The sequence below is a fragment of the Octopus sinensis genome, linkage group LG25 (assembly GCF_006345805.1).
Source record: "Octopus sinensis linkage group LG25, ASM634580v1, whole genome shotgun sequence".
NCBI classification, from domain to species: Eukaryota; Metazoa; Mollusca; class Cephalopoda; order Octopoda; family Octopodidae; genus Octopus; species Octopus sinensis.
Window position 1 is genome coordinate 11,709,471 of NC_043021.1, and position 18,580 is coordinate 11,728,050.

At 36.8% G+C, this 18,580-nt stretch overlaps 1 protein-coding gene across 2 annotated transcripts in view; it reads left to right on the plus strand.

Moving 5' to 3' along the window:
• The window catches only part of LOC115224336 (ankyrin repeat domain-containing protein 13D), a 75,050-nt gene extending 70,924 nt beyond the window's left edge, over positions 1 to 4,126 (plus strand). For both annotated transcript variants that reach the window (XM_029795207.2, XM_029795208.2), the window contains exons 13-14: positions 11 to 90; positions 3,829 to 4,126. In XM_029795207.2, coding sequence (XP_029651067.1) covers positions 11 to 90; positions 3,829 to 4,105 — 357 coding nt within the window. In that variant the 3' untranslated portion in view covers positions 4,106 to 4,126. The remainder of the gene's footprint in view (positions 1 to 10; positions 91 to 3,828) is intronic.
• Positions 4,127 to 18,580: the final 14,454 nt, after the last annotated feature.

Sequence of the window (18,580 nt, forward strand, 5' to 3'; positions counted from 1 at the left end):
TCTTCTGCAGGTCACATTCTGGGAAGCCCTCAACAAGAGTCGGCCTTCTACCAATAATTCAAGCATGGAAGAAGAACGCTGGCTACAGAGGTAAGTTGTATTTCGGGTTCTTCGACCACGCTCCTGACAACTTCGCTCACGAGAAGCTTGCTTGTGACAGCATACATATGTACATACATAAATATGTTCATATCTAACTTGAAAACACTTGAGGCTCTGATGAAGCAGTAAGGTGTTACTCAGGTACTCAACAATGAGTTCACTGCATCTGATAGCAGAAACAGCAGTAAGCTAATGAAGTTCATAAGATAATCAGTTATTCCTTTGTCATCTCATTTTCTTATATGTAGTGTGTGTGTGTGTGTATATATATGGAAGCACTCCGTCGGTTACGACGACGAGGGTTCCGGTTGATCCGATCAACGGAACAGCCTGCTCGTGAAATTAACGTGTAAGTGGCTGAGCACTCCACAGACACGTGTACCCTTAACGTAGTTCTCGGGGATATTCAGCGTGACACAGAGAGTGACAAGGCCGGCCCTTTGAAATACAGGTAGAACAGAAACAGGAAGTAAGAGTGAGAGAAAGTTGTGGTGAAAGAGTACAGCAGGGATCACCACCATCCCTGCCGGAGCCTCGTGGAGCTTTAGGTGTTTTTGCTCAATAAACACTCACAACGCCTGGTCTGGGAATCGAAACCGCGATCCTATGACCGCGAGTCTGCTGCCCTAACCACTGGGCCATTTCGCCTCCACTGTGTATATATATATATATATATATATATATATATATATATATATATATATATATATATATATATATCATCATCATCATCATCATTTAACGTCCGCTTTCCATGCTAGCATGGGTTGGACGGTTCAACTGGGGTCTGAGGAGCCCGAAGGCTGCACCAGGCCAGTCAGATCTGGCAGTGTTTCTACAGCTGGATGCCCTTCCTAACGCCAACCACTCCGAGAGTGTAGTGGGTGATTTTATGTGCCACCGACACAGTGCCAGACGAGGCTGGCAGACGGCCACACTCGGATGGTGTTTTTATGTGCCACCGACACAGGTGCCAGATGAGGCAGGCGAACGGCCACGATCGGATGGTGTTTGTTACGTGCCCACAGCACGGAGGCAGTCGATGCGGTACTGGCTACGGCCACGTTCGGATGGTTTTCTTGTATGCCACCGGCACTGGTACCACTAAGTGGTACCACAAAGATACAAATTCCATTGATATTCATCTATTTTGATTTGATTATATATATATATATATATATATAATATATATATTATATATATATATATATATATATATATATCATCATCATCATCATCATTTAACGTCCGCTTTCCATGCTAGCATGGGTTGGACGGTTCAACTGGGGTCTGAGGAGCCCGAAGGCTGCATTAGGCCAGTCAGATCTGGCAGTGTTTCTACAGCTGGATGCCCTTCCTAACGCCAACCACTCCGAGAGTGTAGTGGGTGATTTTATGTGCCACCGACACAGTGCCAGACGAGGCTGGCAGACGGCCACGCTCGGATGGTGTTTTTATGTGCCACCGACACAGGTGCCAGATGAGGCTGGCGAACGGCCACGATCGGATGGTGTTTGTTACGTGCCCACAGCACGGAGGCCAGTCGATGCGGTACTGGCTACGGCCACGTTCGGATGGTTTTCTTGTATGCCACCGGCACTGGTACCACTAAGTGGTACCACAAAGATACAAATTCCATTGATATTCATCTATTTTGATTTGATTATATATATATATATATATATATATATATATATATATATAAGGAGGCACACGGCTTAGTGGTTAGGGTGTTGGACTCAGGATCATAAGATTGTGGTTCAGATTTTTGGACTGGGCAACGTGTTGTGTTCTTGAGCAAAACACTTCACTTCATGTTGCTCCAGTCCACCCAGCAGTCCACTAGTGGCTGAAACTTCGAAGTCACTGTCAACAACATTCATGTATAAGAATAATAAATTTGGACTCTACAAAAGTATAAAGTAGCCCATCAGAATAATGTAAAACTTTTTTATTACAACTGAATATAAAAGCAAACAATATATATAGGTGCAGGAGTGGCTGTGTGGTAAGTAGCTTGTTTACCAACCACATGGTTCCGGGTTCAGTCCCACTGTGTGACACCTTGGGCAAGTGTCTTCTACTATAGCCTCGGGCCGACCAATGCCTTGTGAGTGGATTTGGTAGATGGAAACTGAAAGAAGCCTGTCGTATATATGTATGTGTGTGTGTTTGTATGTCTCTGTTTGTCCCCCTAGCATTGCTTGACAACCGATGCTGGTGTGTTTATGTCCCCGTCACTTAGCGGTTCGGCAAAAGAGACAGATAGAATAAGTACTGGGCTTACAAAGAATAAGTCCCGGGGTCGATTTGCTCAACTAAAGGCGGTGCTCCAGCATGGCCGCAGTCAAATGACTGAAACAAGTAAAAGAGTATATGTACATACGTACATACATATAGTTTATATGTTAGAGACAGGTGTTCTCTATATAGAATACACTTTGAACTGCTCAAGAGATTTGAACTTAAGCAGGTACATTTTTTCTATTAAATGTATTTTGATATTCTGTGTAAATCTATTTGCCTAACTTCTCATTACATTTACTCATACATACACACACATACACACATGTTTTTATTTTGGTTGAGTCAGTATCTTGCTGCTCTTGGTTTTGTCTGTTTTAGCAACTGCAGTTCGAATTTTAATGAATCAATTAAATTCCAACCTGAATTTACATTTAAGAATGAAATAATTTTTCAAATTGCATTTGAGTAGGATTTGATGTGTGTAACAGATGTTTTAGTGGGTTTTAAAAAAATTTATCGAAGATAATGTAAAATAAATTGGAAAGACTTCCGCCCATTCCCCACCCTCAAATTTTCTCCCAAATTTGTTTATTTAAAAAAATTTTTTTTGCCAAAAAACCCCTGTTTTCGGATACGGGAGTTCTGGAAAATTGCCAAAAATCTGCATTGTGAAAAGTTCCCCCCAATTCTTCAATTTTGACTTTGAAAAAAGTAAAATATGAAGGAAATGGTGGTGGTGGAGAGGTAATTTAAAAATGCCGATTTTTGCCAATTTTTTTGCAGATTCATATTCCCTGTAGCCAAAAAGTGGGGTTTCTGTCAAAAAAAAAATTTTTTTTTTAAGGGGTGGCTTTTCAGGGGAACAGGTGGAAGTCTTGCCAATAATTTTTCCTTCATCGTCATTTTTGGCTTGTGAAAGCGATTGATATCTGAGAATTCTTGAATAAATCTGCAGTTATTTTTGTTTGTATCTGTATATATAAGTATGTGTATGTATGTATGTATGTATATATATATATATATATATACATATATATATATATATATGTATGTGTATCTTTAAAGTAGTTTTTGCAAAGAATTCTTGATACATTCAGAATATTTTAAAGGAAGATTTTCTTAAGTTAAAAATTATTAATTATGTAAAAGCAATCTTGGAAAAAAATTAGAATGAAGTGAAACTTTAGGAAGGAACTTTTCATATTATGTAATTGCTTTCACTATTTATAGCTTTTCAAACACACATGTTATGGGATAATCCATTTGTTTGAAAAGTTGTAAACTATGAAAATGTTTACACAATACATAAACATCCTTCCAAAAGGTACAAAAGGTAAGCATTGTTCTGATTTTTTTTTTCTTAGATTTTATATAATTAATAATTTTTTAATTGAAGAAAATCTTTTTTCATATGTGTGTGCGCGTGTGCATGCATGCATGCTCATGACTTATAATGCATATGTACATGTATTTTTCAAGAGCCATTGCCGAAAGTATCCGTTTGGCAAATCTCGAAGTTGACGGCGGAATCATCCGGACAAACTGCCCCGAGCCGTTGCCATCGTCCACGCCGACAGTAACGCCCCTGGTGACTCCCAGCTCCGACGAAGATGACCAACTGAGGATAGCCATGGAAATGTCACAGAAGCAACAGCAGGAGGATGAGGTTCGACGGAAAGCCGAGGAAGAGGTGCGGCAGAAAGCCGAGAAGGAAGAGCTTGATCGCATCCTGCAGCTATCACTAACCGAGAAATAAACCAGCTCAGCATCACTATCATTGCTATTGCTATCATTATTATTACTATTACTATTATTATTATTACTATTATTATTATTATTATTACTACTACTATAGGGTGTGGTTGGCAGAATTGTTTGAACATGGGGGTAAAATATTGCCTTGCAGCATTTCTTTTGGATCTTTACATTCTGGGTTCATATCTCAACAAGGTCAACTTTGCCTTTCACCCCTCCAGGGGTTGATAAAATGAAGTACCAGTCAAGTACTGGGGGCCGATGTAATCAAGTAACCCCCCTCCTCGCAAAATTGCTGGTCTTGTGCCCAAATTAGAAACAGTTGTTGTTGTTGTTAGTATTATTATTATTGTTATTATTATTATTATTATTATAATACCTAAGGTGGTGAGCTGGCAGAATCGTTAGCATACTGGACGAAATGCTTAGCGGTATTTCACCCGCCACTACATTCTGAGTTCAAATTCCGCCGAGGTCGACTTTGCCTTTCATCCTTTCCGGGTCGATAAATTAAGTACCAGTGAAACACTGGGGTCGATGTAATCGAGAAGTCCCTTCCCCCAAAGTTGCTGCCCTTGTGGCAATATTTGAAACCATTATTATTATTATTATTATTTATTATTACTGAGGCGGCGAACTGGCAGAATTCTTAGCACGCTGGACGAAATGCTAAGCAGTATTTCACCTGTCTCTTTACATTCTGAGTTCAAATTCCATCGAGGTCGACTTTGCCCTTCATCCTTTCAGGGTTGATAAAATAAGTACCAGTTGAAGATTGGGGTCGAAGTAATCGACTAGCCCCACCCCCCATCTCAGGCCTTGTGCCTATAGTAGCAAGGATGATGATTATTATTATTATTATTATTATCATTATTAAGGCGGTGAACTGGCAGAATCGTTAACGTACTGGGAAAAATGCTAAGCAGCATTTTGTCCATCTTTATACATTCTATGTTCAAAATCAGGGTCGATAAAATAAGTACCAGTTGCATACTGGGGGTCGATGTAATTGACTTACACCCTGTCCCAAACTTGCTGGCCTTGTGCCAAAATTTAAAACCATTATTATTATTATTATTATTATTATTATTATTATTAATTTATATATTTATTTATTTTCATTGTTGTTGTTCATATTTATTTTCATTGTTATCATTATTTTTTTTTTTTTTGATTATTATTAACAAGGATAGTGGTGGATTGGCAGAATCTGTTGAGCATCAGACAAAATGCCCTGTGCTATTTATTTGACCTCTTTCTAAGTTTCTGAATTAGAATTTCACTGGGTGGGGTGGGGCTGGGGGAAGTAAAGGTGGGGGGGTCAAATTTGTCTATCATCTTTTCAGGTGTGGGGGGGGGCGGTGGTTCTCGGGGGAGGGGGGATGGAAATAAAATACAGTTAAGCGGTCATTAGTACTGGCAGAGGAGAGGGACTGATTTCAATGACTGCTCTCCTACAAAAAGCAGAAAATTTTTAAAAAAACAACCAAACAAAAAATTGTGGCTCTGTATGTTAGAGAAAAAAAAAAATTGATTATTATTACCATTGATATTTTTTAATATTTATTATCATATTATTATTATTATTATTATTTGTCATTTTTATGATTATTATTTTTATTACTATTATAATATAAAAAGAAATGAAACAGCCAAAAAATAAACTTGTGAAAAAAAAAAGCAAAAACAAATTTAAAAAAAAAAGCAACAACATTCTTGATTTCAATAAAACTATAAACAATTTTAAGTTTCAAGCTGAAGTGGTGTCCCTTACAAATGTCCATAAGTCCCTTTGTATTTATTGTTATTATTATTATTATTATTATGTTTATTATTATTATTATTATTATTATTATTATTATTATAGAGGTGGTAAGGTGGCAGAATTTTTAGCATGCTTGACAAAATGTTTGGCAACATTTCATCTGTTTTTGTTCCGAGTTCAAATTTTGCAGAGGTTCACTTGCTTTTCATCCTTTTAGGGGTCAATAAAATAAGTACCAGTTGATCACTGGGGTGTCAAGTAATTGACTCGTCCCCTCCCCACAGATTTCAGGCCTTGTGCCAATATTTGAAACCATTATTATTATTATTATTATTATTATTATTATTATTATTAAAGGTGGCAAGCTGGCAGAATCGTTAGCATGCTGGACGAAATGCTTAGCAGTATTTCAACCGTTGCTACATTCTGAGTTCAAATTCTGCAAAGGTCGACTTCACCTTTTATCCTTTCAGGGCCAATAAAATAAGTAGCAGTATTATTGGATTGGTGTAATTGTTACAGTGTCTTCCAAGATGCTTTGTGACATTTGTGTCAGCTCTTTACGTTCCAAGTTCAAATCCTGCCACGGTAATCTTAGCCTTTCATCCTTCCAAGGTTGATAAAGTAACAGCCAAGATTTAATCAACTGTAGCCCTCCACACACACAGATACACAAATTTCTAGCATCATCATCATCATCATTATTATTATTAGTATTAAGGTGATAAGCTGGCAGAATTGTTAACACACTGGACAAAACCCTTACTAGTATTTCGTCTGCCACTATGTTCTGAGTTCAGATTCCGCTGAGGTTGACTTTGCCTTTCATTCTCTCAGGGTCGATAAAATAAAGTACCCGTGAAACACTGGGGTCAATGTAGTTGACTTAATCCCTTCCCCCTTGTGACAAAAGTTTGAAATCATCATTATTATTATTATTCGGCGGCGAGCTGACTGAATTGTTAGCACGCCAGGTAAAATGCTCAGTGGTGTTTCACCTGTATTTGCATTCTGATTCAAATTCCAGCGGGGTTGGCTTTACCTTTGATCCCTTCAGGGTCAATAAAATAACAGTTGAGTACTGTTCCTTAAAATTTTGGGCCTTGTGCCTATAATATGAATGATTATTATTATTACAGTAGAAATCATCATCGTCATCATCATCATTATTATTATTATATAATGTGGTGAGCTGGCAGAATCATTAGCATGCTGGATTAAATGCTTAGCTGTATTTCACCCATCACTACGTTCTGAGTTCAAATTCCACTGAGGTCAACTTTGCTTTTCATCCTTTCAGGGTCGATAAATTAAGTACCAGTGAAACGCTGGGGGTCGATGTAATCGACTAGTCCCCCTCCCTACAAATATGAGGCCTTGTGCCTCCAGTAGAAAGGATTATTATTATTATTATTGGTGGTAAGGTGGTGAGCTGGCTGAATCATTAACATGCCAGACAAAATGCTTAGTGGCATTTCGTATGTCTTTATGTTCTGAGTTCAAATTCCACCGAGGTTGACTTTGCCTTTCATCCTTTTGGGGGTCAATGAAATCAACTATCCCCCTCCACCAAAATTTCAGGCCATATGCTTATAGTAAAAAGGGCCATTATTATGGGTGTTAAGAGTAGAAGTATCATTAGAGCATCAGACAAAACAGTTTGCAGGTTTTGTTCCAGCTCTCTGTTCTGAGTTCAAATCTTACCCAGGTCAACCTTATGTGTTATCCCTCCAGGGTCAATAAAATAAAGTACTGTCCAAGTACGGGGGTCGATGCTGTAGACTGACTCCTTTACTGCTTCCTCACCCCACTTGTGCGTGAATTAAAAGCAATTATTTAGGGCGGGTGGGTATATGGAATCATTAGTGTATCAGGCAAGATGGCTCGTGGCATTTGTGTGTTCAAATCCTGCTGAGGTTGACTGCCTTTTTAAGGACAATGCAATAAAGTACCAGCCCAGTACCTGGCTAAATGGCATCAACTAACCCCTTTCCCATCAAAATTGTCAACCTTGTATCTTAATTAGAAATCATTTCAACATTAATGGCATCGTAGGTGTAGGTGTGGCTGTGTGGTAAGAAGCTTGCTTCCCAACCACATGGTTCTGGGTTCATTCCCACTGCATGGCACCTTGGGCAAGTGTCTTCTACAGTAGCCTTGGGCGGACCAAAGCCTTGTAAGTGGATTTGGTAGATGGAAACTTAAAGAAGCCCATCGTATATATATATAAATATATATTTGTGTGTCTGTGTTTGTCTCCCCCCACTATCACTTCACAACTGATGTTGGTGTATTTACTTCCCCATAACTTAGTTTGTTTGGCAAAAGACCCCGATAGAATAAGTACTAGGCTTACATAGTCCTGGGGTCGATTTTTTTTTTTTTTTTTTACTAAAGGTAGTGCTCCAACATGGCCACAGTCAAATGACTGCAACAAAAGAATATTTTGACACTGGCCCAGTAGTTTCTGATGAGGGGTGAGTTAATTACATTGACCCCCAGCATCTAAATGGTAAGGATGAAAGACATAGTCAACCTCAGCTGAACTTGAACCCAGAACATAAAAACAGAATAAATGGCGTTAAGGATTTTGTTCAACACACTAATGATTCTGCCCGTTTGTCACTTTAATGATAATTATAAAAATCCCTTCTGCTAAAAAAAGTACAAGGCTTGATAATTAAGGGAGGAGGTGGGGATAGTCAATTACACCAACCCCAATGCTCAACTTGTACTTATTTTATTTCCACCCCCACAAAATGATAAAATAGAAAGTCAACTTGGTAGGATTTGAACTCTGAATGTAAAACTGGAAGAAATAATGCTGAGCATTTTGTCCAGTGCATTAACAGTTGTGCCAGCTCAATTTAATAATAATAATAATAATAATTGTTGTTGTTGAGTTGGCAGAACTGTTAGCATGCTGGGTTAAATGCTTAGCAGCATTTCATCTGTCTTTACGTTCTGAGTTCAAATCCTGTCAAGGTTGACTTTGCCTTTCATTCTTCCAGCGTTGATAAAATAAGCACCAGTTGAACACTGGGGGGCGTCAATGTAATCAACATACCCACTCCCACCTGAATTTGCTGGCGTTGTGCCAAAATTTGAAACCATTATTATTATTTATTATTGTTGTTATTATTATTATTATCCCTGATTCTCACATATTTGACAATCGTTTTTTTTTTTTTTTTCTGTCACACCTGTCAGTGGTCCCTTCCTCCTCCCATGTTGATATATCCCACCCTGTGCTCTTTTCAAGTTAAAAAATGCAAAATTGAAACCCCTGACTTCTTTTGTTTCAGGATTCCCTTTTCCCTACCAACTCCACCCCCCCTTTTTTTTTTAATTTATGCTTTGAATATATTTATAATTATTTCTCCCTCCCACATCACCCCTGTACCCCCCTCTTTTTTTTTGTTAGTTTGTTGCTTTCCCCCTGTCTCTTCTTGTGTTCCCCACTCTATGTACTGTGTGTGTGTGTGTGTGTGAGCAAGGTAAGGTCATCTCCAGTATAAGTGATCCAAAGTAGTCATAGGTGTGTCATATACAGTGTATATGACACACATGTATGGCTCTTCTCCAAGAAGATTCTCATTCTCAGTACCTCATTTGATTTTTTTTTTTTTTTTTTTTTGGTTTTAGATTGAAAGAGATAAAGGCTTCAATTAAAAACGTATTCAAAACTAGAATTCATAATTGGTTGAAGTGATCCAAAAATTTCATAAATGAATACACACACACATGCATCTGTGTGTGTGTGTTTGTGTGTGTGTGTGTGAGAGAGAGAGAGAGGTTTGAAATTCAGTTTCCTTGATCTGATGTATCCAAGTAGACTGTTCCGAGTTTTGTTTTTTCAAGTTCATCTTAAGTGTGTCTTTCTATCTCCCCTTTGGTTTACCAAGTCATTGGAAGCCACACATACACATTTGTATATATGTTATGTATAGGAAACAGTGCTTCAGTATGCTGTTAGCCACGATGAAAAAGCTAACTCACAAACATACAAACTATAACCACTGATGTATCATACTTTTTGTCTGGAGATAGAGATAATATCTTCAGATGAATACCATGGTAAATTTGCCTTTTTGCAATGTATTTGTATTAAGTATGATACACAGATGACTCTTTTAATCTAAAACTGCTTCTGTTGCATATAAGGGATTTATATATATGTATGTATGTATGTATGTGTGTAAATTTTGATCTCCATTTGTTTTTTATACCTATTTCACACCTGGAATCATCCTTGAGTCAGATCTACAATCTAAATTGGATTTGGTACTTAGATATCTACATACCTATGGTATGTTACAAACACATAATACCTCATGGTTGTTATAGCTCTCTGTGAATCCTATGTTATGGTACCTAGCCAGTTCTGGCATCCTATCTGCTGATGCACCTAGATTCTAATGAATTCTATAACTATATATATGTATGTTGTGTGTGTGTGTGTGTGTGTGTGTATATATATATATATATACATACGTGCAGTTGTGGCTGTGTGGTAAGAAGCTTGCTTCCTAACCACATGGTTCTGGGTTCAGTCCCACTGCTTGGAACCTCGGGCAAGTGTCTTCTACTATAGCTTCAAGCTGCCCAAAGTCTTGTGAGTGGATTTGGTAGACGGACTCTGAAAGGAGCCCATTGTATATATATATATATATATAAAATATTATTAGAGACAAAACCACTATTTTACAAAACAAACAAGGAAAGACTTAATCAATACATAAAATTTTAATAAATAGTCAAAAAAACCGCCTAAATCTGATTTTTTCCCTGTAAATTTGGATTTATTCCCTAATATTTATTATATATATATATATATATATATATATAATTATGTTTGTGTGTCTTTGTGTCTGTTTATCCCCTCACCATCATTTGACAACCGATATTGGTGTGTTTTGCATCTCCGTAATTTAGCGGTTCAGCAAAAGAGACCAATACAATAAGTAGTCGGCTTACAAAGAATAAGTCCTAGGGTCGATTTTTTTTTTTTTTTTTTTTTTTTTACTATGACCCTTTAAGGCGGTGCTCCAACATAGCCACAGTCAAATGACAAACAAGTAAAAGAATGTGTGTGTGTGTGTGTGTGTACATATATATATATATATATATAATATATATATATACAGTATATGTACGTATATATATATATATATGTACATATACTGTATACATATTGTATAGAAAACACGTTCTCCCACAGTTACTGAGAGGTCCTCAGCTCACACTTGTAAACATGTTTAGCATCCCCCCCTCCAGCACAACTACCCCTCCCTCCACTACCACCACCATATCAACAAACCTCCTGCCACGACCACCTCTTCTCTTTCTATGCAGTTTCCTTTTCTACCAGACATTTCAACTAAAACTCTACGACAATACTCAATAACCATTGTATTGTTACCAATGCACTTCTGCTTGCAAGAAATTTGTTGTGAAGTGTGAGTCGTTGCTGTTGTTGTTGTTGTTGCTTTTAGCCACAATCAAGTGGGGGCGGGGGTGGATAAGATATATGAATTTCTGAAGAGAAAAGCGTAGTTTCATATTTTGTGTGTGTGTGTGTGTGTGTGTGTGTGTGTATGTATTAAGCTTTTCAAATGTTGTAAAATTCTGACAAATCATATAGGTATATAAGTAGTATGCATGTATGTATACGCATGTTGAAATATACATCCATGTACATGTTTGTGAATGAACATAGGAACATATACACATGTACAAATATATATATATATTATATATATATATATATATATATATATATATATTATATTTTGTGAAATTTGATTTAGTATTTCTAAATTGAATTTTTCCCTGTAAATTTGGAATAATATTCTCTCAAATTATATATATATATATATATATATATATATATATATATATATATATATATACCCACACATGTATGAACATATATGTACATATTAAATTAAAAAATTTTTTTCTTTTTATAAAAGCCAAAACAATGCAAGTTATAAGAAAAGATATATAAGTCAATGGTTTGTACTTTTACCTTGTATTTCAATATTTCGGTTTTAGGAGCCCTTTGTCAGGAAATCTTCAGTTAAAATGGTGTTGTTGAACACACATGCTACAGAACAGACAGCCGTTCAAGAATTTGGACCTGGAGATTTCCATTTCCAGCGACAGAACAGACAAGCCAGCTCACAATGCCATTTCTCCAAAGATTTCCCGAAGGAGAGAGAGAGAGAGAGCTCCTAACCCTGAAATAGTGAAATACAAAGTAAAAATTACTAATCATCGTTACATGACTAATCATCAACTTGCATTGTTTGGTTTTAAAAAACAATCATTAAAAACACTAACACACACATATATAACCATTTATATACTACATGTATAGATGTGTATGTGTGGGTGTACATGTATGTATATATATAATAAAATATTAGGGAATAAATCCAAACTTACAGGGAAAAATCAGATTTAAGATTGAATCCAATTTTATAGTAAAATATTATATTAAATTAGAGATAAAACCACTATTAGGCAAATCATACAATGAAAAACTTAAGCCAATACATAAGATTAATTAATTTATATTATTTAAATATATATCAAAATTATTAAAAAAGATAATTAATATAACACTACAATCGTTTCATGGCTGTTCAATTCTTAAAATTTTCAAGTTACAGTCATTCTTCAGGTGGTTTAAATATTTAACTTGGCGAGGTTTAAACCACCTGAAGAATGACTGTAACTCGAAAATTTTAAGAATTGAACAGCCATGAAACGATTGTAGTGTTATATTAATTATCTTTTTTAATAATTTTGATATATATTTAAATAATATAAATTAATTAATCTTATGTATTGGCTTAAGTTTTTCATTGTATGATTTGCCTAGTAGTGGTTTTATCTCTAATTTAATATAATATATATATATATATATATATTTTGTATGTTTCTGCCCTAAAGCTGTGGCCATGCTGGGATATATATGTATATGCTATGTTTGTGTGTATCTGTGTATGAGTGAATGTATGTATGCGTGCATGATATTCATCTTCACTGCCTGGTATCCATCCACTTCTGTTTGTGACCTCCACCTCCAACCCCCCACAGCTGAAGTTACTGTTTGCACTAATGTGGAAGTAAGGTATCCTATCTATGAGTGTTACATGCAGCCTGTCGAAAGAGGTGGGGACATTGTAAGACATGTTAATAATAATAACGATGATGATAATAACAATAATAAACAAAATGTGTGAAAGTCCCTAAAACCTGACAAAAAACAAGCTGATGTCATGCCGAATTGTAAAATTGTTTAAAAAAAAAAAGACAAAAAAAGTAAAATAACAGAAAAAAAAAACTTTTGCACCTTTTGTGAGGTTTGAATTGTTTTTATTGATGTTTTGATGTTTTTTGCAATGTTGTTGTGGATTGGTAGAATGATGGGCAAAATATCTTGGGATATTTCATGTCTGTATTCCTTTATTATTTTACCTGTTTTAGTCATTTTGACTGCGGCCATGCTGGAGCACCGCTTTTAGTTGAACAATTCAACCCCCAGGACTTATTCTTTGTAAGCAATGCGCCACATATCTCAGTCCTCTATCATCTCCATCTGAAGGCCCAGCAATTTGAGATCAGCCTTCAGTACCTCATCCCAGGTCTTCCTGGATCTCCCCCTTCACCTGCACTTTACATTAATACATTAACATCATTATGTAATAAGGATTGCTATTCAGACTTGTGATTCTCACCCAGTGAGATTGGAACTCAGAACAACAAGACACAAATACTCCAAGACATTTTGTCCAACCCTCTAAGCAATTCTGCCAATGGACTGCTCTGTAGATGGACTAAATAATAGTTATTTTATTGTTTGTTTTTCTCTGTTGGCATGGGTTGTATAGGTCTACATAAGTGTTGCAGTCTCAACCTGCTAGAAATAGCAGTCAAGTCATCCCCTCCCCCTTGCATACCACAATCTTAAAAACTGATTTGACACTGATCCTGGGTTATTTGCTGTTTAGGAAAAGAGAGGATGTTCAAAGTTGTGCTCAGTCATGGTTGGAAAGCAAGAAGAAATGCTAAAATGAGATCATATATATATATATATAAAATCAAAATAATCAACAAGAATGACTCCGCTAATTTGGTACGATCGTTTCGTACTACATCATTTTATTAAATGTTGTAAGTATTACAACAGATTTAAAATGCCGAGTACTGTTGTAATACTTACAACATTTAATAAAATGATGTAGTACAAAACAATCGTACCAAATTACCGGAGTCATTCTTGTTGCTTATTTTGATTATAATCACCCCACGGATTTTTATGGATAACACCATACAAAATTCTGGTGCATCTAAATTAAGTACCATATTTATTTGAATCTAAATTTTTGCTGAACTTATATATATATATATATTTACACAGCATATTTCCAAAAGTCTCGGTCACTAGTCATTGCCTCGGTGAGGCCTAATGTTTGAAGGTCGTGCTTCACCACTTCATCCCAGGACTTCCTGGGTCTACCTCTTCCACAGGTTCCCTCAACCGCTAGGGTCTGGCACTTTTTCACACAGCTATCTTCATCCATTCTTGCCACATGACCATACCATCACAGTCGTCTCTCTTGCACACTACATCTGATGCTTCTTAGGTCCAACTTTTCTCTCAAGGTATTTACACTCTGTCGAGTATGAACTTATATATATACACATCCATCGGATCATACTGGCTTCATTCCTTGCGAGCTTACGCATATCCTCAGCAGTTATGGCCCATGTTTCACTGCCATGTAGCATGGCTGTTCGTACACATGCATCATACAGTCTGCCTTTTACTCTGAGCGAGAGGCCCTTTGTCACCAGCAGAGGTAAGAGCTCTCTCAACTTTGCCCAGGCTATTCTTATTCTAGCAGCTACACTTTCAGCGCACCCTCACCCGCCATTGACTTGGTCACCTAGGTAACGGAAGCTATCAACTACTTTTAGTTTTTCTTCCTGGAATGTGGCGGAAGTTGTTCTGTCTTTCTCTCTTGCTACATATATATATATATATATACACTGTTGTGTCTGGGGAGAGTCATTCTCTTCTGGTACCCTACAACTCAACACACTCACCAGTAACACTTCCACCCACTTACCCCCTATTCCTGCTACGTCCTGCAACCCTCTCAATAGTTTTGAGACTTAAAACTATTGAAAAATAAAAAAAATAAGTGGAAACTCCACCGGTGAGTGTGTTAAACCACAAGGCACCAAAAGAGAATGACTCTCCCCAGACACAACAGTATATGCTTCAACACACAAACTCACATAAAGAATCTTGCAAACCAAATCCAAAAATGAAATATATTGTGTTCTCCGGAAATGTTGTGCCGATTTTTAAAGGAAAGAAAAAGTTCAATAAATACTTGGCAATCAACCAAATATGAACCATTTTGTTGCACAATGCGTCTCCATCTTACCTTTATCTTGAAAATACCCTCTTCCCAGAATTGAGGTGGTTTCATGGCAAAGAATTCATCAAGGTATCTTTTTACGTCATCCAAGGAATTGAAATTTTTACCATTAAGACTATTCTGCAGAGACCTGAATGAGTGGAAATCCGATGGAGCAATATCTGGTGAATACGGAGGGTGGGGTTACACATCCCAGCCAAGCTGCAGCAATTGTTGTCTGGTTCCCAAAGCATCAAGTGCCGAAAATGAACTTTCTTATCTTCCATTTTAAAGGGTTACAGAATTAACACAGGTTATAGGAACATAAACATTCTTCGACGAAAAGATAGCTTAAACTGTGCTCTAAATGGAGGTGTAGTCAAATCCTATTTTTTGGACTCAACCATGTTCTAAAATAAGTCGAAAGGTAAGCTACTATAAATCGGCAAGAACTTTCCGGACAACCCAATATATATATATATATATATATATATATATATATATATATATACATACACAAGGGGAGGGGCTGAAAAGTTCTTGGCTTTGGGTAAAAGGAAATATAGGTGGATCAGTTACTTAAGATTTTATTCAGCATATTCCATTCTCAGATTCGCATGTCAGATTTACCAGAGGGGCAGGTAAACCCATAACATTAAATGACATGTCAGATTCGCCAGAGGGGCAGGGACAACCCATAACATTACATGGGCATGTTAGATTTGCCAGAGGGGCAGGCTCAACCCATAACATTACATTACATATGTCAGATTTGCCAGTGGGGCAGGTCCAATCCATAACATTACATGAGATGTCAGATTTGCCAGAGGGGCAGGTCCAACCCATAACATTACATGACATGTCAGATTTGCCAGAGGGGCAGGTCCAACCCATAACATTACATGACATGTCAGATTTGCCAGAGGGGCAGGTCCAACCCATAACATTACATGACATGTCAGATTTGCCAGAGGGGCAGGGCCAACCTATAACATTACATGACATGTCGAAGATTCGCCATTACATTTCAGTCAGATCCAGTGCCGAGTTGCTGAAGCAGAAATATCGTTATAGCAAATATTCTGCTCAATACCACAGATTGGTTGTCAGTTGCTTGACAGTGACCACTTGAGCACGTCCCTTAGTACCCGACACTATGTGCATCCCTGATGATAAGCAGGAATAGTGAAGAAGCATCAAAGCCGTGTGTTGAGAGGCATTCTTTACAGTTTGAATAAACGTAAGAAAAGTGAAATTTGAAGGAAATAGCAATTTTTCATACTTTCTAGGGGGCAAGCAAATTGGAAATAACAGTTGCTGTCCAAGGGCAAAAATCATGTAACACACCGTTATGGTGACGGGGATAGAGGTAATGACGAAGGCAATTAATGATAATGATGGTGGTGGTTATGATGGTGATTATGATTATGGTGGTGGTGGTGGTGACAATGGTATTCGTGGCAAGAAAGAAAAGAAAATAAGAAACAACAATAGAAAAATACTTTATCTTTATTATTCAATCATAATAGATTTCTGCTTTTGTACCTTGGTTAAAACTGATACCCCTGGGTGGAGGTAAATAAGAGAAACAACAGGGTAAGATTGAAAAAAAGCTAAATAGGTAAGGGGGAGGGGGTGAGTGTATGTACTTTATATATATACATATACACACACATATATGTATGTATGTATGTATGTATATATACACACAAGTTTACATGTAGATTGTATGTGTATGCACATATGCTCATATATACACAAATTATAGTTCATTTGTTTTACATCCATTTTTCCATAGTGGGATGGGCTGGACATACACACACATATATATATATACACACACACACATACATTAATATATATATACATACACACATATATACATTAATATATATATATATACACACACACATATACATTTATATATATATACACATGCATTTTTATATATATACATACACATACTTATATACATACCTATATATATATACACACATTTATATACATATCTATGCATATACATATATATAGATAGATAAATATGCATGTATATAAATATATATATATATAAGCATACATATAATATTTATACGAATATTTGTGAGTTTGATGTAGATGCATATATACATCTGTTATACATACATAAATATTTACACAAACTTCATGGAGGAAAAATTTTCTTTTTTCATTAACAACTTCCCCCATCAAAACTGCAAATTTAATTTGTGGAGAGCAAAATGGCACAAATTATCCTCATTGATGTCGTCATCATTAGTTACATATATATATTTTAAAAAATTTGTTTCTGCCTCCGAGTCATCATGCTTGGCCATATGTGGAGGGAGCAAAAGGAGTTTTCTTTTTGTTTTTGTTATTTTAAAATTATTTTACCGAATTGGTTGCATTCTACTGTTTTCAGGTTTTCCTGACTTTACAATCATCAGTCGTCTGTCCAAGCAAGGAAAGTGCAGGTCATCTTTTTCTTACTTACTCAGAAAGCGACCAATGATGCTTCTAGTGAGAGCCATGTAGGGAAGAGAGATAAGGAAGGAGAGGAAAATAGAGAGGGAGACAGAGGGTGAGATGCAACTAATAGCATACAATGCAGTAAAGATATGCAAGGTAGTGAGAGAGAGAGAAAGTAAATTATTAAACCCTTTTGAGAGACGCAGTGTTTTGTCTATTGAGATACATCTACTGAAAGAAGGTCTCTGATTAGCTATAACACTTCAAAACCAACCATTCACAACATTCGTTCCATCGGGCTGATGGATTAGCCTCAAAGTCCTATCAGCTTGTATCACTTGGGTCGATCAATTGGCCTGGGCATTCCGAGAGGGTTAAAATATAATCAAATATACTTCGACTCCTCTCCTGAATTGTGGGGCCCTTGGGCCTACATTAGGATATTAACGTTATTAATGGGTTCAAATTCTGGCACAAGGTCTGCAATTTCAAGAGTAGGGGATAAATTGATTACGTTGACAACCCACCCCACCCTGTGTTTAACTGGTAGTTGTTTCATTGATCCCAGAAGGATGAAAGGAAAAGTTGACCTCAGTGGAATTTGAACTCAGAATGTGAAGATGGACACTAAGCATTTTGCCTGGTACGCTAACAATTTTGCCAGCTCGCTGCCTTAGAATTATCATCTACTATGATAAAATTCTTGTGTTTTTCTCTATCACAACATATGAATAAGAAAGGAAGGGGTGATAGGTGAATAAGGAAGGAAGGGGTGGTAGCAAACTGGAAGTGGGAGCGTTTCAAC